The sequence below is a fragment of the Acanthochromis polyacanthus genome, chromosome 12, assembly GCF_021347895.1.
Source record: "Acanthochromis polyacanthus isolate Apoly-LR-REF ecotype Palm Island chromosome 12, KAUST_Apoly_ChrSc, whole genome shotgun sequence".
NCBI lineage: Eukaryota > Metazoa > Chordata > Actinopteri > Pomacentridae > Acanthochromis > Acanthochromis polyacanthus.
In genome coordinates this window covers 34,831,693-34,854,678 of record NC_067124.1, presented here as the reverse complement: position 1 = coordinate 34,854,678, position 22,986 = coordinate 34,831,693, and the positions used below count along the sequence as shown (strand labels likewise).

General features: G+C 39.0%; 3 protein-coding genes across 5 annotated transcripts in view; all 3 read right to left on the bottom strand.

Moving 5' to 3' along the window:
- The window catches only part of LOC110952953 (ataxin-1-like), a 31,418-nt gene extending 21,285 nt beyond the window's left edge, over window positions 1-10,133 (bottom strand). Inside the window, exons 1-2 of one of the 3 annotated variants that reach the window (XM_051956738.1) lie at window positions 9,048-10,133; window positions 8,703-8,972 (exon numbers count right to left, since the gene is read on the bottom strand). The gene's annotated coding sequence lies outside the window, so the exon portion shown is untranslated. Of the gene's footprint in view, window positions 1-8,702 lie in introns of all 3 variants that reach the window. The other 2 variants (XM_051956740.1, XM_051956739.1) reach the window with 2 other exon arrangements.
- A 1,832-nt stretch (window positions 10,134-11,965) lies between these two features.
- On the bottom strand, window positions 11,966-16,912 carry LOC110960933 (protein FAM8A1-like). Its single transcript, XM_022208352.2, has 5 exons — window positions 16,412-16,912; window positions 14,426-14,546; window positions 14,190-14,313; window positions 13,950-14,089; window positions 11,966-12,756 (listed from the first exon to the last, which is right to left on the bottom strand). The coding sequence occupies exons 1-5, from the start codon at window positions 16,875-16,877 to the stop codon at window positions 12,612-12,614; spliced, it is 996 nt and encodes a 331-aa protein (XP_022064044.2). The 5' UTR covers window positions 16,878-16,912; the 3' UTR covers window positions 11,966-12,611.
- A 2,435-nt stretch (window positions 16,913-19,347) lies between these two features.
- Window positions 19,348-20,252, bottom strand: fabp4b (fatty acid binding protein 4b). Its single transcript, XM_022208324.2, has 4 exons — window positions 20,096-20,252; window positions 19,771-19,946; window positions 19,592-19,693; window positions 19,348-19,501 (listed from the first exon to the last, which is right to left on the bottom strand). The coding sequence occupies exons 1-4, from the start codon at window positions 20,166-20,168 to the stop codon at window positions 19,448-19,450; spliced, it is 405 nt and encodes a 134-aa protein (XP_022064016.1). The 5' UTR covers window positions 20,169-20,252; the 3' UTR covers window positions 19,348-19,447.
- Window positions 20,253-22,986: the final 2,734 nt, after the last annotated feature.

The window sequence follows — 22,986 nt, the reverse complement described above, 5'->3', positions numbered from 1 at the left end:
TCATTCCGTACTGCATCCTCACTGAACACTTAACTGGGGCTAAGTGAGCCTCCTCTAATGCAGAAGACATGTCCAGACATGTTACAGTGATGCTAACACACGAAGGGCTGCGGAGACTACACGTGTGCAGATAGTCACACATGGGAAATGGGAGGTTGTTTCGTGCGTTGTGTGGCGTTCTTGCAGTAATTCATCATTTTCCCCAAACATTTCCTGGAACATGTGTTCAAAGAGCTGCACAGAAATACTGATTCCAGACATTATGTCAGCGATGTAAGTAGCACTGAAATTATTTACTGAGGCAAAGCATAACTAAATAAATAAATAAATATATCTGCTTGAGCAAAAACACTTGCAGAAGTAGCGTCATAAAAATGAAGTACTAGAAGTCTGAATTACTAAATTACATAAAAACTGCAAACATCTGTGGAGGTGTAAAGAGCCACATGTTTCGTAAATTAAATCAAAGAGCATTTAGCTCTAGCTGTTATAAAACTAGGGGAGTGGAAAGTAACCTGCCACATTTTCTTTAAATAAACTACAGTAGAAGCATAAAACGGTATTAAACTTTAACCCTTTAAACCCCAAGTCGTTTCTGGGTGTGTTTTTTTCTCTGCCTGGCACATTTTTAATCACTGTACTATAAAGTCCTGCACGTCTATGGAAACAGAACAACCATGACTAGCAGGAGAGAAGTCAAAAATGCCTTCTGTGGAGCACAGCAAAGTTATGACATAATGCAGAAAAACAGCTGAAAAGAGCACAAAATAGTATGTACAATATATATGTTTTCCAGGTGTCCACAGGTGTTACCGATACAGGAAATACGGTGGCTTCACATGCTATAAATAGGCTATTGGATCAGATCTCTTTACATTTAACCACGTGTTTTTCACTCTGCACATGAACTCTGGAAAGAGGTTTCACCATGCTGAATGTCTCTTCCAACATCTTGTTCCTCTGTTTACCATTTTTGAGTCATTCTGCATTTATTTTATTGATCAAGCATGTTTAATTTTCGTCAGTCTCTCTTGTCGACTCCTCTTTTTTTTGTCAGCTGAGTCACTCATGGTTTCTCACTTAGCAGGGGATCAGATTTTTTTCAGCTTCTGGTGCAAACTGTTTATTTTGGGTGAACCTTTTCTGAACAGAACCACATGTCGTGCATGATTAGTTCAAGGACAATTGGAAAATGCAGTGATTCTTTCTGTTTTTACAGTTTCTGGCTTGAATAGATGTTGTAATGTTGGCAGTTTTAATAAAGATAGCCCGACTTTCAAATCCACCAGCGGTTTTGGGGTCAAATTCAATGCAAATACCTCACAATTGGACTTTAACACAGCACTTAGGTACCAAAATCTGCAACTTGTATGTATGCAGCTTCACTGGACCCCTTTCTCCTTTAAATATAGCCATTGTCACATCATTACAAACAAATGATTCAACAAGTGAGCACATGCATCTGGAGTGGTTAATAATGAAGTGCTTCCAACACATTTAAGAGCCGCACAAATTGATCCATATAGCATTCATCTTTTCTTAGCATACTGTAATTCCTATGTGAAGGTTTGTAAGGCTTGATTTCAGTATAGAACGTTATTTTTATCTTAGGTTCAAGTATCAGTGGATCTAGCAAACATAATGAAAGGATCAGCGCATTGCAGAGATGAAACAATAAGTAGTTTAACTCATTAGTTGCTCCACAGAAATAACCACATTGATAACTGATTAATCATTTTTGGTAATTTTTCGAGCAAAGAAAAGGGAAAAATTTCTCCTCCTCCTAAGGGTTCTGATTCTCCAATGGCCTGATCCACTGCATCAGTAAAATAATAGTGTTTGAAGACAGGCTGTGTTTGTCTGGTTTGACTTAAGCCACCTTTGAGAGGTGGGAATAACCAGCGAGAGTCTCTATTATGGTCTAATGTTAGAAACATGAAGTACTCTCTAAACTATTTATACCATAAATCCATCCATTCATCCCTTAAGCCGGGTTCACGCTACCTGAGTTTTAAAATCCAGACAGAATGCGAAATCAGGTTGTATCACACATGTAGGGAGGAACTTCACAGATATTCTTCTCTCTAATCTCAGACGTGAAAACACTGCAAGATTGGGAAATAATGGTGCATCACACAGTACAGAATATTATTAAGATTACGGCGCCAGAGGGAGCAGTCAGGGAGCAGAGCAGCACCTCCACGATCACAACAACTTTCTAATGATGCCTTGCAGTGAGATACGCAGGTGGTGCGGCGGCAAACATCGGGTGGCTTTGTGTTGCTCGGCAAGGTGTTAAAGGTTTTGTATCAACTTTTCTAAGCCGTGGAGACGCTGTTGACAGAACAGGAAGTGTTTGCATGTGAAAGAAACATTTGATTTGACACTGTTTTCCTGCGTGAGCCCTGTTATTCCTCAAAATGCAATGTATTTAATCACTTTCAGAACACTTCTTTATCAGTTACAAGATGATATCTGTTATAGTGCAATTCTGTGACCAGATCATGACTTAAAAATACATGATGTTGGTGCAATGGATAACACCTGTGAATACAGATCAGAAAATTCTAGGTTGCAGTCCTGGTTAAGTCAAAAGAAATTCTCTTTGCCCTGTGCGCTACATTTTTAGCATTCCTTCTCTCCTTTTTTTAACTAATGTTTTATTTTATATGTTGATGTTTAGTAAAGCACTCTGTAACCGAAGTTTTGAAAGGTGCTAAAGAAATAAAGATTAATAATTGTAGTAATACTATTACTTAAGCAGTACAAGACTTAAGCTACAGGAATTTTACAAGTCCTGGTCATATCACATCTATAAGGACAAACTTTGCTTATTACTACCACTTGTTGCTATTTTTTCTTTCTAATCCTAGACATGCACACACTACAAAATATGAAAATAATCATATTCTACAGCATATTATCATTATAATTATGCTCTTAGAGTTGAGCAGAAGCGCCCCACGTGACCTCACGGGGAAACAAATGTAAACGAAATGGAGATATGGAGCAAAACCTTGATGTAATAAGACTTTTCAGTGAGAAAAAAACAAAAGCAGAAGGTTAAACAATGAGTCTGAGGCGAGATTTTTAATAACTCAGCCTCATGGCGTGATAATCACAACCATCCAGGTTTTATTTCATAAATTTTAAACACATTTGACATTACTGAGTCTGCAGTCAGTTGAGGATCTGCAAAAGCCTCACATCACCAAATAACTTGAGCCGAACATCAGTCCTCAGACCAGATTTCTCCTCCGTAGGGGTGAAATGAGGATACATCAGCCCAAAACTCCTGTAGTCTGAGCACAGCATTCGCTATGGCTGCTTACCCTTTAAAGCGAGCCAATCACAGCCGACACTGAGAGACAACCTGCACAGGCTGCCAGCGAATCGCAGCGTTACTCGCTTAATCTAATCACGAATATGATCACAAAATTGCAGATGAAACCAACTTTCTCTTGGTTTTCAGACTTTATAGTTCCACTACTGCTGGACCTCTGGGAAGAATAACAGCAACGCTTGAAGAAGAAAAAAAAAGTGGATACTGGAGCAAAGTCCAGTGTGAGAGAGCAGCCACGGCGAAACGCTATGCATTAGTAATAAGGGGAATGGAAAGTGGAGTGTGGGTGGTGGGATTAGGAGGGCATTTGGTATCAGAGCGGGAGGTAAATAACCCTGGCTCGGTCCTGTCTGAGAGCAGACCTGCCTCTGCCGTGGCGCGCTCCAGTTTGGAGGAGGAACAACATGCATACTCCACGCTATGTGGGGAGAATGTGAAAGCGCCTGCTGCCATGGCAACAAGGCAGCTCCAGTCCCCATTAAGAAAGATGGGTGGCAACGTGGCTGTAGCTCAATGGTGGTGTAGCATGACACGCTGAAAGAGCCTATTGAAAGCCAGTGAATTCAGCAGTTAATGAAAAGAGCAAAGGGACGGCGAATCCACTCGGCAGGTGATACCGACCTCACCTCGCTCTCCGGGTCTCGTGAGAGCTGTGTGAATATCAAAGCCGCTCAGCTTTCACTACTCTGATCAGCAGATATCGTGCACTTTAGGGCCTCTGGGAAGGATTATCTTTGATTTTTTTTTTGGAAGGGGTTAAAACAAGAGAGTAATTGTTGGGTGCTGCTCAGGGTTCAAAGTGACCTTGAACAGACTCCTTGGAAAGATGAAATGAATGAGGCTGAGCTCTGAAATCCAATTTCCTGGTTAAGAAAACAGTGTCCTGTTTATTTTAAAGTTTGTCATAATGTCAAGGAACAGCGCAGATTTCAGGAAATAGTTATGTACCACGGCATTCAACAAAAGCCGTGATGTAATCTTTTTTCTTTCAACTCCATGGTGACTGTCGTTTTACATCAAAAAGAGAAAAAAAAGACGGCGCTGGGAAATGTTTTGTTGTTTCAGGGTCTGGATGTTTTCCCTACAAAACATTTAAGAGTGCAGAAATGATTCATAGTTGAGGCTGTGGATGCTGGATGTGGAGGAGTAGATCAACAGCCAATTAATCAACCTGTTACATCAGAATGATTTCTATTATTTTTTCATCTTACAAACAAATGTATTCCATCAGCCAAACAGTAAGACTCTTATTTTCTTCTCTCTCCTTAGAATAATGTGTTTTCGCTGCTGTGGATAACAGATTCCTCTGGCGTGATAGACAGCAAACAGATTACTTAAAAGTCTGAGTTTTAAATGTTTGTGGTTTTACTGTAGGCCGCCATTAAACTGAATTCTTTAACTCTGTTTCATGTAGATACTGTGCGTGTAGTGGAAGCCAAATTCAGCAGAACAAAACAGATTTTCATCCTGAGTCCAAGTGCCAAGACTCTTTTCATTCAGCTGAAAATAGCAAAGCCACTGCTTACGCACATCTCCAGAACATAGTTTAGGCAACTAAAGGATTGGGTGGGAGTGATGTGTGGAGGAGGAAATGCAGCCACTGAAGAAACTCGGTGGGGTTTGTTCAAATACATGAACCAAATGAATCAGAAAGACACCAAATAGTGAAAGAAAAAAAAAAAACGAAAAACAATCTGAGCACAATGTGGTGCCAGGAAGGAAAAGTTGCCGTTGGCTTTTAATCATAGTTTCCAAAGATGTTCGGGGAAGATAAATGAGCAAGAAGCTCCCTAATAATGTTTTCTGTTTACATTTAATAACATGTATGTCAGGACACATGCTGGTTTTCCTGCTGGAGCTGCCACATGTGGAAACTGGGGGGAGGAACTCGACCATCACTGGAATGACCTCAGTGACCTCGGTGGAAGACCTCCCACTCCTGCAGTGGAGCGTCAGTACCGCAGTCACACAACAGAGGGCGCTTCACTAAAACTCACACTAACACCAAATTCAGACTGAAAAGATACTCAACATTTACCACTATTACTACCCTATGATCGTATTTTTTTTTGCCAAAATCCTATATTTTGCCTCCAAAACATATTTACATACAGACATCAATACATAAGAAAAAAATTCATCCAGCTTTGATTTTGTGTCTTATTCCAATTTTACACTGATTATCTCCTTTATAAACCACATTACCCTCTGAGAAAATGAGCAAAATATATACAGTATCACATAATATACATCTTTCACCACATAATACCCCAACACTATACGTGTGAAAAAGAGTTTTAAAAAAGGTGTAAATAAAGAGGTTTTAGTTAAGAAAGATCAAGAAAACAGTATTTAAGAGTGAAATACTAAACATGAGCCAGAAAAAAGAGGAAATATTACTCTGCATATCACTGCAACGACAAAACCAAAACACTGAATCAACTTTTAAAATCTAGAGTAATAAATCAAATGAAATATTGATTTGGACAATTTATACTGATGCTTTGCTTGTTGTCTGTGTTTGTCTTTGCTTTAATACTTGCTACTTCTTTAGTTTTACAATTCATTTGGTACATTAACAAACAAAAACATAGAGAATACAGCAATAATAGTAATAAGTCTATAAATAGATATTCAGTAATAATACTGTAAACACCTTTCCAGGAAGTTAGTGGCATCCAAATGCCTGTAAAATTTACAGAAATCTTTTTACAGTGTTGTGAAGCCTTAATTTTGATCCCATTTAAGGCTGATTAATAAATAATGCCACAAACTTTAGGCAAAAACCACAAAACGTATTAAGATACATTCTAGGTTTGCACAATCTTAAGGAAAAACATTAATGTTTTTAAGCTTTAAAGTCCTTCAAAAATAACAAGCTGCTTTAATAATTACACATTGAATGAAATATATTTAAATATGTGACTTAAAGGCAGTTGTTTTAAATCACATGAATTATTGCAGACTCAAAAAGTCTTAGTAGCTTTCAGCAGGACAAATATATTTATCTACTGCCTTATTTATGAGGTACAGCAAACTAAACTACTCCATCATTCAGTTTTTTATCTCCGTTTTCTGCATGATCTTTGATAATACGGATGTTTTCGGGCAAATATATTCAGCGCCTCCACAGACCAGCAAAGAAGTGAAGTCAAAGTCTCTCCTGGCGTGAGGGAAACTGCAGCGATTAAGTAAAAAAAGAAGTCACAAGTGGACGAGTTTCCCCCCGGAAGACACCAGGAGACAGACATATCTTCCAGCCTTCAGCTTCTCATCAAATATGCAGGAACTTTTTATCTGATCTGTGCTTCTCCTACACCAATATAATGTTTAAAAAAAAAAAAAAGGTAGTTTCTCCGCAGCAACAAATGCAGCATCCGTGGTTGTCTTGACAACTCAAGCCACTCACCGCCTCAAGCAGAAATCAGAAATCTATCGAAAAACACAAATACCCAGAAGCCCGCTGTCCGCTCATAGAAAACACTGAATGCCGTCCACACACACACACACACACGCACACACGCACACACGCACACACGCACACACGCACACACGCACACACGCACACACGCACACACGCACACACGCACACAGTCTCTCTTTATGCTTTTGCATCAGTCATCCTGAGTTTGCACTCGCCTCATATTCACGTCTATTTTTACACCAGGACAATGAACTCCAGCACAGGCCATGTACTATTCTGGAAAATGAGTTTATTCATATCATGCTCATTCTTATTTATACATGATCCTAGAAAATGAGGGCATTCATAATTCATTGCCGCTGTAAAAAAGAAATAATTCCGTGTTAATCGGATGAACACAATTAGTTCAATTGGCTTAGAGGGACTGTATGAAAATTATTTGGGTGATTAAGGAAAGCGACTGAGTGACTTTTTACCAGATAACAAATAAAACCAATGAATGTAATATTGGTTTATTCATAAAAACAAAAAGTCTGTCTAAGAGCTACTAAGTGAACAGTTCTTACCGCTGTCTAAAGTGAGTACAGGATGGGCTACAGGGGCTTTTTTTTCTCCTTTTTTCCTCAACATTGTCTTTTTTTACTGCAAAAATATGAATAAATTATGAGCTCATACAACCACTGAATCCACTGTGGATATTTACATCCTTATACATGCGTTACATTTTGAATTTTCTCCTGTTGTTTGGATTTTTTGTTTTTCTTTACAAAAATAAAGACATTTCCACCATAAATTGATGCAATTTGGTGCACAAATACTCATCAGAACACTGGAATCGAAGTGTCCCTTCAGACATTTTAATTAAATCTAAAAACAAACAGCAGACATTCAGTCTGGCTGGGGTCCTATTTGACATTTGGAAGTGAATTAACAGTACATTGCATGTTTTACATCTACATATTAACTTGTAGGATTTTTTCAAGTTATTTATGCTTAGTTTGGATTTACAACATCTCAGTTACAAGCAGAGCATCAGCCTCTAAACATCATTAATACTTCAGTCTCTGAACTAGAGTTGGATCATGTCAGGACTTCTACAGTTGTTTCTTTCCAACATCAAACATCTGGAAGTCGGTCGTAGAAGGATATTTCGCATATATATAGGTTTATTCCATCTCAAATCATATATGTTCAGCTATGCAGAAGCATTTTAAAACTCCAGACCTCTATTTTGATCATGCTATTTAGCAATATTTTTGTTTTTGTAGTACAGTTTATCATACCTGCTCCATCAGTGGTGAAAGTTCAATCATTTTTTAAAAATTTGAGACCAAGTATTTCATATTAAAAGGTATTCTAGTATATGGATTTCTTTTTGTATTATTGTGACATGCAGGTACTTGTGGTTCAGAAATATCACTAGTTGACTTCTCAGTTTCTTTTCTTAATGTCAGCTCAAACATGGGGTTTTCAAGTCAGCTGCTACGTTTTTTCCTATTTTAACTCAACCCTAATCAGAGACTATTTGATGTACTTGTTCAATATTACAGATTCTGAATCAATGTCATGATGAAAAAAAACTGAGAAAATTTCAGGTTTTTATCTTTAAAAAATCCTGAGATATTGTTGGTCAAACAGGTCAAATTTCAATGTGTGAAAACAAGCTGGAAGTGGGTCGATTGGCTTTTTTTTAATGCATCTTGAAAAGTGTTACATATTTCAAGCTGAAATTTCACAGATATCTGAACAAATATCTGTATTTTATGTTCGAAAAAAATCAGGCAAATGAGAGATTGTTGAGCGAAAAAATTTGATGATTTGAGACGATGAGCTCCACTGTGTTTGGATTGATTCTGTCCATGGATGCAATGACAAAAAATGTAAATAATGCGTGAATGTGTGCATGTTTAAGGTATGCAGGTGTATGTGTGTTACCTCGAGCACCTCTAGTGTTGGAGCAGGCATTTCGATTCCCTCCCCAGTCAACAGGTCTCCTCTTCATCAGCAGCCCCTTTGCACTCAGCCAGCCTGTAATTACTGCCTCCACTCGAGAGGAATACCAACAGGCGGAGACACACTGGGAGGAACAGCAACGACGACAAGGAGCAGCGTTTCAGCCCACAGCCACCTTCCACGACTTCTAAGCACCTGCAGCCGGCTGCTGTGAGTGAGTAGCTGTAGCCGCCAGCTGCCGCTCGGGAAGATCTAATGAGCAAACGAAGACTTTAACAACACAAACTTTATCATTCACAGAGAATATCTGGAGCCCAGACTGTTTACCTCGTCCCTGTGGCCTGAGCACGGCTCTGCTCAGACGGAGACACATGGCTGTGACTGAAAGCTGTGAGCTGCCTGTACATGACTCCCTTGTTCGAAGAGCCAGAAAGGGTGGCAGGAACTCAGGCTGGACACCACGTCAACTCAACACCGTATGGCACGCCATGTGGCAGCAAGGAACTAGAGTTTTTCCAAGCGTGGAGCAACACAGGACATAGAAAACACACTTATAGCTCATCTCCTCTACATAGAATTGAGCAAAAGATTATAATTTGATGGATCGCCTCTATAAAAAGGGATGCTTTCGGTTATTTTCACACTCAAACTTGAGCAGGTTCCACATTTACACAACCGTGGATGAACCTCGGTGTGATTTACACACTGGCTTTTACAACAATTCTTACTCACTGCAACGTGAAGTAGCTTCACACACACACACACACACAACAAAAGAAAGGTGAACCGGAGTGATGAATCTCCCCTTGAGCTTTCCTAAAAGCTTCCTCCTGCACATCCTCACTATAAAAATAGATTACAAACACGCCTCGACTCCAAATCGAGCTCCACTCACTCATCAATATACAGCACAGTAATGGAAGTGGGTAGCTTCTGCCCACACTTTCTGGTCCTCACCGAAGCTCTCGGTGACGGGGAGTTGCACTGTATTATTCCACCGCCTATGGCATGATGCATGGCAACTGGGTAGGGGGTGGTGGGGGTCACTCTGTAATCTAGGAGCACCATCTGTGGCTGTCAGCTGAAGCTGCCACTTAGTGGGCCCTAACACAATCAGCATGTCAACACTTGCCAACAATTGGAGCTTCCACAGTCGCCTCTAATATGCCAGAAAATTCTCAGTACGGAGAAAAAGTGTCCCAGAAAGGAGCCGATTCAGGCTCGACTTAGAGGAGACTGATTCATGTCACGGGCAGACTGAGTGATTTTCTCTCTGCGATGATGAATGAACATCACACACACTCATTTTAACTGAAAATACATTACAGTAGAGCGGATTCAGAGGCGACGCCTGTCTGCATGAGCAGCGAATACACACTAGATGGAGCCAAACTCTTCTGACTGCCAAAAATAATCATCACTCTGGGTGCCATTTTTACAATTCACAACACAAAAAACTGACTTTATAGATTCTGGTTGAATTATTGTGATAAATGCAGCTGCCATTTTTACTCGATGTTTAATTAAAACAAAGCCTGACCAGCATCTTTTGTCAATGAAACGCGAGTGGAGTGCATCAATTCAGTTTCACAGAAGTAAATCAACCCAGGAGTTGTCCCAATCCCTTTACGATCTCTCGTATTTAGAGTGGTGAGATCTCAATTTAATGAACATTCCAGATACTAACACCCTGTGGTATGAAATAAAGCGTTGCATGCTAGAAATTTGATAGAGGCCTTTCCAAAATCCAAAGTATTCATCCCGAGCCAATTTTTTCTTTCCTCAATAAGTTTCTTTTGGTTGGCAATGACGTAAACATGTAACATTTTTATTTAAGATACCATGTCCAAAATTACTCATAGCGCCTGAAATCATTGCTAATTTTTAAGAAAAGGCATCTTTAATAGCTTTCCAAATGGCTCTGTTAATTTGTACCGTGTTTTACAGCGTTCTAACACACTAAACAGAACAGCTGTTGCAGTACTTCTCTAGTCAGATACTAGTCAATTGCAAGTGATGAATTAAATGAAAGTGCTCATTGAGCTGCTATAAAAGTCCATCACTGAGAGAGAGTTGCACATTGTGTCTGCTCACACAATGAGGAAAAATCCAAGAGTTTTCAAGTGCCAGTGGAATCGGTGCAAAGCAGCATCAAAAAGTAGAACAAGAGTTCCACACTGGAAGTCTCAAAGGGGTTGGCAGGAAGACAGAAGTCACCCTGATGTGCTGAATCCAAGCATCAGCACCAAGAGCATGCTGATACCAAAATCTCAAAGCTGACACCGAACAAGGCTGGTCTCCATGGATCAGACCAAAGAGGACTCAAAAGCTCAGCTGGACAAGGAAGAAAAGTCTGTGCTAGGATGAGATGAAAAAGCAGTGGTTTGGATACAAAGAAAGGAGAAGCACTCAGGGTCAAAAACAGCATCCATCCATCCATCCTCTATACACCGCTTTATCCTCATTAGGGTCGCGGGGGGTGCTGGAGCCTATCCCAGCTGACTCGGGCGAAGGCAGGGGACACCCAGGACAGGTCGCCAGTCTGTCACAGGGCTACATATACAGACAATCACACTCGCATTCACACCTACGGACAATTTAGAGCACTCAATGAACCTCAGCATGTTTTTGGACTGTGGGAGGAAGCCGGAGTGCCCGGAGAAAACCCATGCATGCTCAGGGAGAACATGCAAACTCCACGCAGAAAGATCCCAGGCCCAGACCGGGATTCGAACCAGGGATCTTCTTGCTGCAAGGCGAAAGTGCTAATCACTACGCCACTGAGCAGCCCCAAAAACAGCATCCTCACGGTCAAAAATAGAGGAGGGAATGTGATGCTTTGGGCCTGTTTTTGAGCAGAACAGGCAGCCTTCATGAGAAAAAAGGAAACATTGAGATTGTAAAGGAAAACTTCAGGAAGTGTGCAGAAAAAATGCTCCTTATGCAGAATTGGAACTGCCAACAAGACAAGGATGTGAAACATGGAGCCAAGATGGTGAAGAAATGAAGAGAAAAGATGTTGGAGCTGCCCAGCCAGAGTCCAGACCTGAATCCATCCAGAATGTGTGGAGGAAGTGAAGAGCAGAGTGATGGAGAGGAAGCCTTCAAAGAGCTGGAGATGGACACTTAGAGGAACTAAATCCCAGTGGAGACCTCAATGCAGCTTAATTAATATCAAAATATGACCAAAATCATCAAATGCAGAATGAAAAGCTAAAAGACAGACATCTCAAACATGCAGGGAATTAGTGGTGATTTCATTTAATCTTCTTAAATGCAAAAAACAGTTAATCACATAAAATGTGTAATACGTCATTTTTTCAATCACACACATGCTGTCAGAGTGAAAGAAGAGCAGTTGTGTTCAGGTTTACATTTCCCTTCAGTACATTTAAATGTGCCTTTAAACCAGAGTTCTTCAGCTGCCAAAAAGCTGAGCGTACAACTCTTAGGACAAATATTTAATACAAAAAGATACTGAAGGTATAATCTCATAAATGCATAATTAGCAACTTAAATACTGTGTGAGACAAGACATTCACCCTCAATCTGAAAGATAATTAAAAAAAGAGGCAAGTCTTGTGTTAATGAAAAAGTAGCATAATTTCTCCCGTGTGCAAAACAGATGTTTGGCACAGGAGCAGATTCTGAAAGCATGTACTGCAGAGATACATCCAGAAATACAGTGTGTGTCGGAAACAAACCAAACCCAAGCGGTAGGAAATAGTTCATACTGATGTGTCTTTGATTCTCTGCAACCACCTCAGCTCTCCTGTGTTCTGATACCTTCAAAGGGCGGTGTCTGAGGTCTGCAGGCATTAAAAAAAAAAAAAGCATCACACAGTGCCTGTCCAGAGTTGTTGTAGGACTCTTCCTCTGTGTACTTCAGCATCATCTAGCCCTGGAGCGCTTGACAACAATCGTACCAGCTACCATATCATACACAGTCCTGTTGTGTTGGAAGAACAGAAGTGTGATGAAGGCCGGGAAAAAGAAGGCAATAGAAAAGTTCTTGTTCAAGGCTCGGACAGTTGATCTGTTGAGGGAGACAGAAAAAGCGCCTCTGTTACATGATGTGAAGCAGGTCGTGGTTAAAAATAGAGAGCTTACCGCCGCAGAAAATGCAGGACAGGTGCAAAGTGTTGCAAACTTTTACAGGGACAGTCGTGTAATTGGCGCTTTGAGTCTTTTTGTTTCTACTGTTGCATAGGATTCTGTCAAGTCTAAACGCTCCAAAACAAATATTAGATATCAGAAGTGACTCCAGTTCTACCAGCATGTAGGAAGTAGAACAATGGAGGTTTGTTATGTTAGCTTATCTGGTGAACTTTACATGGTCTATGGCGATGTTGGAGAGAAGACTGCACCTAAACGAGGACATCGGGAGGACGTGAAAAAAATGCTCATTGTGTCCTGGGTAAAACCAATCGGTGCTGAAACGCAAACAGTAGTTTTTTCCAGACGTGGTGATGAATATTCGTAACATTTTAACGGCACTACTACTCTTACAAATACTGCTTATTGATCCCATCATTTAATAGCATCAAAGTAGCATTATTGGTTTCTTATTTTAAAACAGAAAAATTAAAACAGATCAAGAAATTAATCTTTGCTGTCTTTTTTTTTTTATTATAATCCTTCTCCAGTCTTCACTTTTAAGTTAAACTAATTTTATGCAGGGCTTTTTATTTGACAACAAAATCAACTTTTCACTGGATGTTTCCACAGATTGGTTGAGTTTCTGCTCTTGAATGCAAAAGACTTGTACTTGCAGCAACGAGCAATGTCAACACTGACTCTAGTCAAATGTAACCACAGTTTTGAATGTTTCATTTCCATCGACACCAAAAGGAAGATGTGCATGTGTGCTGCAGTTTGTAACAGACAGAGCTGGCTCTCTTCTTTATTGGGATTAGCAAAAATGTTTCATAGAATTGATGGGATAAAATGTGGAAGATAATGTTTATGCAATAAAAACCAAAGGAAAATATGCTGTCTTGATTTATCCAGTACCAACAGCAAACCTGATCATGTTAAAATCCAGTATTTAATAATTTAATACCAGGATTCTGTGTCTGTAACTGGACGAAGTACTTTTTTCTCCCCCATAAACTACCTTAAAAGAGGTTCTGTAGGAGCAGTTTGGGATGCATTAAATCCACCCACAAGTTCCCGCAGTGGAAAACAGCTGTTACTTCTGACATAAAACATTTGAGATGAGCTACTCACGCAGACAGAGAGACGTTAGTTGCCGGCACCACAAGAACCCTGTTGGGCTGAACCAGAACTGACGAGTCACATGTGACAACTCTGAGTCCAATGAGAAACTTTCCTGGAGTGGCTCCTCCTGCTCCCCAAATGCACACGATCTAAACGGAGAAAGAAGCCATCACTAAAACTGCGTGGTGTCTTTTAACACTTCATAACACAAATTCAGACTTATGATAAAACTTTAATGCGAGCGTTCACCTCATAAAAACACACTAATATCCGGTACACAAGGGCAACAAGCATCATTTTCTGCAGCTCCTCCATCGATGTGTCTTCATCGATTTCCTCCACTATGAAATGCATGGCGAACTTAGAAACATCTCTGCAAAGTAAAGGAAATTAACTGAAATTATGTGGTTTGCTTTTAAAAGGAGTGGGGGGAAAAAAACACAAGCTTGATCGTGTTTTCATCACCACTGTTTACAGAAACTCACTTGATGCCACTGATGTGCATAATACTGATGATTATGGTTGCTTTGATGAAAAACAATATGAAGAAATCCACCATCTCAGCCATTAGTCTTTGAAGAGGTGAAGGAATGCTGTACTCCCGACCTGGTGGAAAGCAATAAAGAAGAAAAGTCAAACAGGTGTGTTGATTTGTGGCTAAAAAGGCTTCATACAAAATAACTGATCTCATTTAATCACAGGAGCATTTGTCGATGATGAGGCCTGGCTGTTAGTTCAAATGGGAGAGAACTACCTTTACAGACAGTGGTGAATTTGTGGATTTGGATCATCTATGAGCCCTAGCATGAGTTTACTGCCACTTTTCTCTCATTTCTGCCACCATGACTGAAACACACCGTTGTCTTTGATGTCATTAGAAGCTTAAGAATTAAAATGCTCTCTTAATTGTGTAAAGTGATTGTGCATAAAACAGACGCAGACTAAAATGTACTGAAAAGACCCAAATTATTCATGGCTATGCCTAAAATGATTTGATTTGTAGTGACTTCATTCAAACACAAAAGGTTTCTTCTAGCTGGAAATGACATTAACAAGTGACAACAAACAATAATAAAAAAAATGTGTTTGAGATGGTAGTGAGAAATACCCACTATTTTTGTGTTTTTTCATGTTTAGAATTAAAGTGTCACATTCAGTTTATAAGTATTTATGCCCTTTCTCTGTAATCATTATCAAAGCCTTAATACAGTTGTTCCAGTGTCTATCTTTCTGCAGGTCTCCACTTGGATTTTGTTCCTCCAAGTGTCCATCTCCAGCTCTCTGACCATGAAGGCTTCCTCTCCATCAATCTGCTCTTCAGTTCCTCCACACATTCTGGATGGATTCAGCTCTGGACTCTAGCTGGGTCACTCAAACATCTTCTCATTGTTTTCTCTTCACCATTTCTTCATCACTTTGGCTCCATGTTTCACATCATTGTCTTGTTGGAAGCTCCAATGCTGCCCAAGGAGCAGTTTTTGTGCAGATTTTCTGATGTTTTCCTTCACAATCTAAATGTTTTCTCTTTACTCATAATGTGCCACATTCCCATGATCATGTTTGACTGTGGGGATTGTCCTTGTCCAATCTTTTTCATGTGATCCAGCACAGAAGTGATGAGCAGCAGCTTTCTTTGTCCAGCTGAGCTTTAGTGTGTCTGTCTTGTAGAAGTGGAGTCCTCCTTGGTCTGATCCATGGAGACCAGCCTTGTTCTTGGTCTGCTGGAGTTTCTGATTAACATGTTGCTACCAGAAGTGCTCACATTCATCAGGATGCTGTTGGTGCTGATCCTTAGATTCTTCTTGGCCTCTACCATTCACCTAATGCAGGGCTCACGTCTGTCTTCCTAGCAGCCCTTTGACATGTTTCACAGTGTGGAACTCCTTGCATAATTTAATTACAATCTGCTGGCACTTTACAGCCTTTAAACGTCTTGTGAGCAGCCACAACTTGCAGCTCTCTCTCACTGATGGACCGTAATTGCAGCTCATTGAACTCTTTGGTTTCAGCAGTGATTTGCAGTTGACTAGTAAATGACTAGATAACTACTGCATCAGATCTTCTCAGTGTATAGTGCATTAAAATACTATAGAACGTCAGAAATGACCAGGAACATGTGGAATGGCATAAAAATCTGCATTTAGTGCTACAATTGCAAGAAATATGCACAATTTTGGAGATGTCATTTGTAGTAAATAAATAAAAATATACAGATAGCTCAGATTTAAATTTCTTGCTGTGTTCTGTCACTTGTTTGTGCAATTTAATGCCAGAAGAAACCTGATGGTCAAATATAAAGTCATTATAAACTTAAAGTTGCCAAAGGTATGAATAATTTGGGGCTAAATTGTAAGTAGACAGGGTGTGTCCACATAGTTTTACCCGTATGCTGTACGTGAAGTTGTTATAGTTGTCTTTAAACTGACATTTTTGACATCCTGCAGACATAAAGCAGTAGTTTTTCTGTTTACCTGGTCTCTGAGCGTTTCCATTCTCCTGCGGCTGCTGCTGCTGCGGCTGGGCAGCCACCGCAGCCCCGCCGGCGGCGTCGCCTCCGCGGCTGCTCGGGGAGGTGACCGCCGGCGGGTAGGGCGACAGCGGGAGACCAAACGGACTGGAGTACCAATTCTGGGAGTTAAAATCCAGAGCCGTGGACGTCCCGCTGGGTGGCTGTAGATAATATGGGCAGGGCATGGCTGACGCTGCTAGCCAGCTCTGCCAGTTCACATATCCAGTGTAATACTGCCACATCCATGCCTGCAACTTCTCGCAGTACTCCGTCGTGGCGCGGCTTCCGGCGGCGTCTTTCTCGGCTTCGGTTCCGCTCTGGTCGCCTGTTCTAGAAGGAGCCTCGTCAACGAGTGTCTTAATCGAGTTAGCAAAAGGTTTATTCTTTTCTTTATCGACTTCCATATTTGTGTTGTCTTTGTCAGCCATGTTTGATGGCGTTGGGGCACGTCATACGGGAATAATTCACCTAAGACGAAGACAGGGGAAGTGTGAAATTGATATTATGAACGACAAAAACATAATTGTCGTCTAGTACATCAAACCAGATTTAATATTTTTTTATTAATCTGTTCAGGACAGACACAATCACAAAATTCCTCTCAATATCGCGACAAATTGTGACACCGTGTCCCCCCTCTGTCTGAATGCAGTGGTACAGTCCCATAACGTCCTGCTGTTACAGGAAGCGGCCACCAGGATGCAGCATTTCTACCAAAATAAAAGCTGCTGTGATATTGATGTTTAGGCTCTCCAAGTTCATGTTATGTAATATAATTCAAATTAGTATGTAACGCCGCAAAACATGTCAGAATGTCGCTTTTGGGTTTGTTTGAATGATCTCACCTCCATGTTTAATTAAAATATGAATATTTAGCACTTTTAGCCTTTTAACTGTTTGCTGCAAAAATTTTGTGCTTGCAGCTTCACATTGGTGGATGCTGGTCAAGTAGTTTGAGGACAAATCTGTTGCCTAGTATGCATAACAAATCTTTGAATTTGGCGAGTTTTGCGTGCATAATTTTGTAGGATTTTTTGCTTTAATTTTAAAATTAGTAAGGCAACTGTATGAGTTACTCAGTTAAATGTGTATTATGCATAATATTGCACAGCTTTAACCTCAATCATTTATTTTGTTAATAGTGAAAAAGTTTAGTCGGTATAAGGAATGCGCTTTCTCACTGAGAATAGCTGTTTTTGTTTTTTTTTTGGCTGTTGCATGTTCAGTGTTGTACTGAGTTAACTTTACTTGCCATATTAGTCAGACTATTTACTTATTATTAATATAATATTATAGGTTCTCAACCTTAATATTTACATTGGTCGTGCTAGTTTGTATTACATGTAATATTGCAGGGTCCTACCCTTACTCTAAAATGTGTGTTTTACAAGATTTTTGAAGGGTTTGGCCCATGATTTTTATATTACTCATTTAAATTCACATAATAAATAGCACTTTGGGGTCTTTGTTTATTTTATTTTTTATTTTTTTAGATTAATTTGCAATGCCATTTTTATTTCTCTCCTGGAAAGCAGTAGCTTTAAACATTCTCTGTAAATAATGACTTAAGTTTAGATCCTTTAGCAGTAATAGCAATTTATTGTTACTCGTGCATGTATATTTTTGATTTATAGTGAATTTTTAGTTGACCAATAGTTTTTTTCCTGCTAGAAATGACAAAGATGTTAACAATAAACTGTAACTATTCACCATTTTTGGTTACTTTTTTTACTAAGAATTCCATGCCAAAATTACACACTTTCTCAATAATCAGTGTAAAAGTTTTTATTTGATGTTATTTTGGATGCGTTACAGATGAAATTATTAACCCATCATGACCAATAGATTAATTTCAGTTAAGAGAAAAACTGAAAATAAGCGAGACAGTATTTGTTTGCATGTAGCCACTGGGTCCTCTTAAGACTAACAAAGGAGCCCTTAAGTCGATTCAGAACAATACAAGAATTCACCAGCTGATGGTGTGATTGTGTTTAAAGGGGTCAAACCATTTCAAAGAAGGTCTGCACACACACACATTACCCAAAGTAAGCTTAATCCTTAACAATGGGGTATTCAAATTGTTTAAATTGGGAAGCATTCTGCACCAAAAAAGTGTATTTGATCCATGCATATTAAGAAATTACACTTAATTGGTCAAAAACATGCATATATCATTATGTTCAAAGTATTTAGAGTTAAAGTAACGCCTGTGTGCATGTGGCATGGTCTTATATAATGTGGCACTCGACAAACGAACCAGCTTGTCATTAGTCAGCACTCATTCTTGCCTGACCACCACCTGGGGTCACAATCATTCACTAAAGCCTGGAAATCTTTGAGGATTTATGCCTCAACCTACTGCTCCAAAGAACCCTGATTAAAACTAATTACATGCGCTTGCTTGAGCTTCACGTCTGTGCATCCAAGACAAGAGGCCTGCCACAATCGGAGGTCAGCACTCAACCCAAAGCAGGGATTTTCAGCCTCCCCGGTCACCCACGTTCTTGTCCTCATAGGGCTGCATTCATGGACCATGTTCCTTTTTCTTGTTGTAACAAAAGGCCTTTGTGCAACCCCCACCCCATGTCACGTTCGTTTAGATTTGTCTCTCCAGGCAAGCTGCTTTATTCCCCCTCACTATAAGGTGTTTAATGTTTGAACTACTCATTTGCTTTAATTCAAGTCTGGCTGCCAGCCCTCTAATCTAAATCACATTACAGTCTAGGAAATACTGATCAAGAAATGATCACATGGTGCTAGAAAGACAAGGGCAGTGTTCTGGAGGGTTATTGACTTCCAAGAGATTAGTTTGGCTTTCAAAGTAGCTTTTGCAAAAGCTCAGTGTGTTCTGATTTGGATTCATTTTGACACATCAGCACACAAATAACTGCTACAGACTTGAATATCACAGTTCAGACTTTATTGGCATGTTTGGCAACAGCTCAGTGCATTTGGTGTGTTGATATTATGTAAAGGCCAGAACAGCTGAAGAGAGGAATTACGACGCCTTGACATAGGTCCTCACTGCAACAACGTCACCCATGACACATTTCTGTCAAGACAGGAGTCAGAATGTTAAAAATTCTTAATTTACCGACAATAGGAATGTTCAGATTAATCAGATAATTTGTTGATTACTCACAGCTGTCAGTTTGCCATCCTTAATCTCTCGCTCCAGTGTGGTTGTCTTGCCATCCCAACTCTGTTTTTGAACAAGTTTGCCATTCTCGAAAGTGATGGTGGTCTGAAGAGTACAAGTCAGGAGTCAGAAATGCACTAAAATGTGTTTGAAAGACGGTTTGTATTGAGAAGATGACTTACTTTAGTGTTCCTGCCATCAGCAGTAGTCTCATCAAACTCCTCATTGAGCTTGAATTTGATCTCTGTGGTCTTGAAGGTGCTCTCAGACTTCATTGAAATGAACCCATCGTCCCCCACACTGATCATCAGGTTGGGCTTTGCCAGGTTGCCCATTTGGCGAGTGGCAAAGCTCACACCTTTGAAACACAAAGAGGCTAAACTCAAATACCATTTCAACTCTGAAACTCATTAATGAAACTTAACGCTTATGTGTAAACTTGCTGGAGCTCCCCTTTCAAGTTACAACCTTCAAAAATAACACTAAATAAATTAAGAGCCACATTACCGATTTCCTTCATGTATTCATCGAAGTTGTCGCTGGCATCCAGAGTCCAGGTTCCGGTGAACTGCTCGACCATGATGCTGAAGATGAGGCTCTGAGTGCTGCTAGATCCTGAAGTGTTTCCACAGTGAGCCGCGGAGAGACTGACACGCTGCACCAAGACTCTATTTGAAGGCAGGACGAGCACGTGGTTTGATGTGGAGCCACCAATCAGCAGCAGGTGCGCAAGTTGCCATAGAAACGGGCGGCACAAGGGGGGCGTGTCCTCAAAAAATCAGATTGTGATGATGTGTTTGATAACGTGCTTGTGTTCAGCATCAGCGGAAGAGGTGATAATGTGACCTGATTTCTGTCAGTCAGTCGGATTTGTCCCAGCAGAATGCAGCACAAAATGATTTACAGAACAACAAGAATAAAAAACAAAACACAAAAACAATCCCCACCTTCCTAAATCTGCTGTAGTTTTGAATGAAGGGCTCAATAAAAACAAGACCAAGAGTCTGAGGAAATGTTATTAGAAATAAATCCAATAAGGAAACATAAAAAAAATTCAAACAATCGAAATAACAAAACGATCATTTTTAAAAAGTCAAAGTTATAAAGACAGATGAAATAGACGAAAGTGAAATAGCAAAATAAAGAAATATGTTATTTTTTAAAGACATTATTATTATTGTTACTGTTGTAATGATAACAACAATTCTAATTATAAAATGATAATGATATTAATGCTAACAATAATAAGAATAAAGAAAATAATAAAAATAATTCTATTCGTATTTTAAATGCATTTATTATTGTATTTATTTAACATTATTACCATTTAAAAATTCTGTTGTAAATCCATTTTATTTGTTCATATTCTTAAGTAAAAAACAAGAAAAAATTCACCAGTGTGTTTGTTACTATTATTACTATTATTATTGATATAATTTATAATATACTTTAAGAATATTATGATAATTCCATTCAAATTTTAAAATCCCTTAATGTTTCTGGAAATCTGAAGAGAACTACAATGAAGTCATTGTAGTTCTCTTTAGATTTCTAGACGAAGTGGCTCAGATCAAACTGACAGTCTGAAAAAATAATGTTAAAAGGCAACTCTTCATAATGGATGGCAGTAATTCTTGTACATAAGCTGATTTGTCTGTGCTTAAGAGATCTAAATGAGACCAGCTTTATCAAAGCACCATTTGTATTACAAAAATTAATAGAATTTTTTCTTCTGTATGTGCAAATTACCCAAAATGAGTTTTACAATAGAACCACTAATTTTCCATGAAAATGTCATAACTTCACAATTGCACCAAAATGCACAATTTAGCCAAAAATACTATCAATTCTTGCACATTTCTCTTTACTGTGGTATTAAATGTGATATTGAGTTTCACCAGTAGATGGTGCCACGTGAAAAGCAGATTGAACTCTTCTTTTCTGTTGTGATACAGTCAGAAAAAATAACCTAATTCCTTAAAGAACATGTGTTAACAGTGATTTCCATGCAAATTTTCAATTTCATTTTCTTTTTTTATTATATATCCCCTTTATGTAGGCAGTAATATAGATTCTTATTTAAAACACATTTGCTATGAATTCAGTTTTTAAAAAGAAATGGTAGACTGTTATATACTGACCCCCAGTGGATTCAGTAACACACTACAGTTACTTGGAATTAAAAGAAATCTGAAGATTTAAAGTGTTCAGATTTCTGTTCTGGAATTAAATGTGAATTTGCTCTTCTTTTTTTTAAAATGACGTAACAATTAATTTGTAGATTTAAACATAAATGTGAAGAAGACTTGTGATTCAAAGGAATAATTTTCTTAATTTTTAAAAGCAACAGGTGGAATTTCATGGTGATTTTTACACATTTTATTCTTGCCACTTGTAGTAATTTGCCTTAAGGTACATACACCTGCTGATGCATGATTTTTGCTAAAGTAAACAGTTTTAAGTCTTGTTCAAATAATATACATCGAGAAAAATCCAATTAGACATGTTTTAAGCCTTGTTTGGGATTGCTGAAAACTCTGAAAAAAAACTTCAGTAATTCATGAATGGAAGGTTAAAAGAAAAACTTTCATCATGCACCAAGTGGATTTGGACACAGTTCTGTTTATCAAACAACAAAATGAAGCAAAACAGAACAACATTCGAGTTCTCTGCTAGACTGACATTTGAACATGAGTGCTGCTGCTGAATATCTCAGGGATCAAAGTGACCTGAGACAGAAATGATTAGAGATGCTCAGAGCACATCGGATTGGGATCAGAACGCCCTGTGACTGATCTCCTCAGTGTCATCATCCGCTTTTGACTGCTTTAACATTCGACTTTTGTTATTTGGGGAGCAAAGTGGTACTTTTGTAGAGTCACTTGCAAATGATTTGTCACAGCCTGCAAGTTATAAAATGCTTAATAAACTATGAAATCCTGGAAAACGTTTGATGGCAAAATGATGCATCTTGTAATATCTGCACGGCTGCAGATAAATACTTTATACAAGTGTTCTATTCTGAGACTAAAAACTGGGTTTAAGATGGTTACATTAGCACTTTGTGAGAACAGCTTTATTCTGTCATGAGCTGAATAGTTCAAACAGAAAAAGCGGAGCTCTTTGGGTTATATAATAATATAATATATTATATAATAATATAATAGGTAAGCACTGATGGAGATGCTGACAGTGATGCCTTTTTATCCTGTTCAATCAGCAATGAAATCACAGAAGAAAACACTCAGTTTGCTTTGTGAGTCACTATAGCACCAGATTCTGATGCCATAAGGCTTTACAGACGCTAATTTTTATTCATATTATTACACTTTCAAAGAACGTGACCATAGCATATGATCAGTATTCTACATACTCATACCAAATTTTAAATTTCAGTG

What these genes read in the sequence shown, in the direction of transcription:
- LOC110960933 (XM_022208352.2), bottom strand. Translation starts at nt 16,877, where the DNA reads ATGGCTGACAAAGACAACACAAATATGGAAGTCGATAAAGAAAAGAAT. An exon ending in TATTAGTGTGTTTTTATGAG is followed by an intron (nt 14,090 to 14,189) that starts GTGAACGCTCGC and finishes TTCTCCGTTTAG; the next exon opens with ATCGTGTGCATTTGGGGAGC. An exon ending in ACTAACGTCTCTCTGTCTGC is followed by an intron (nt 12,757 to 13,949) that starts GTGAGTAGCTCA and finishes CTCCCTCAACAG; the next exon opens with ATCAACTGTCCGAGCCTTGA.
- fabp4b (XM_022208324.2), bottom strand. Translation starts at nt 20,168, where the DNA reads ATGGTCGAGCAGTTCACCGGAACCTGGACTCTGGATGCCAGCGACAAC. An exon ending in CTGATGGCAGGAACACTAAA is followed by an intron (nt 19,694 to 19,770) that starts GTAAGTCATCTT and finishes TGTACTCTTCAG; the next exon opens with ACCACCATCACTTTCGAGAA. An exon ending in AGGATGGCAAACTGACAGCT is followed by an intron (nt 19,502 to 19,591) that starts GTGAGTAATCAA and finishes CTGTCTTGACAG; the next exon opens with AAATGTGTCATGGGTGACGT.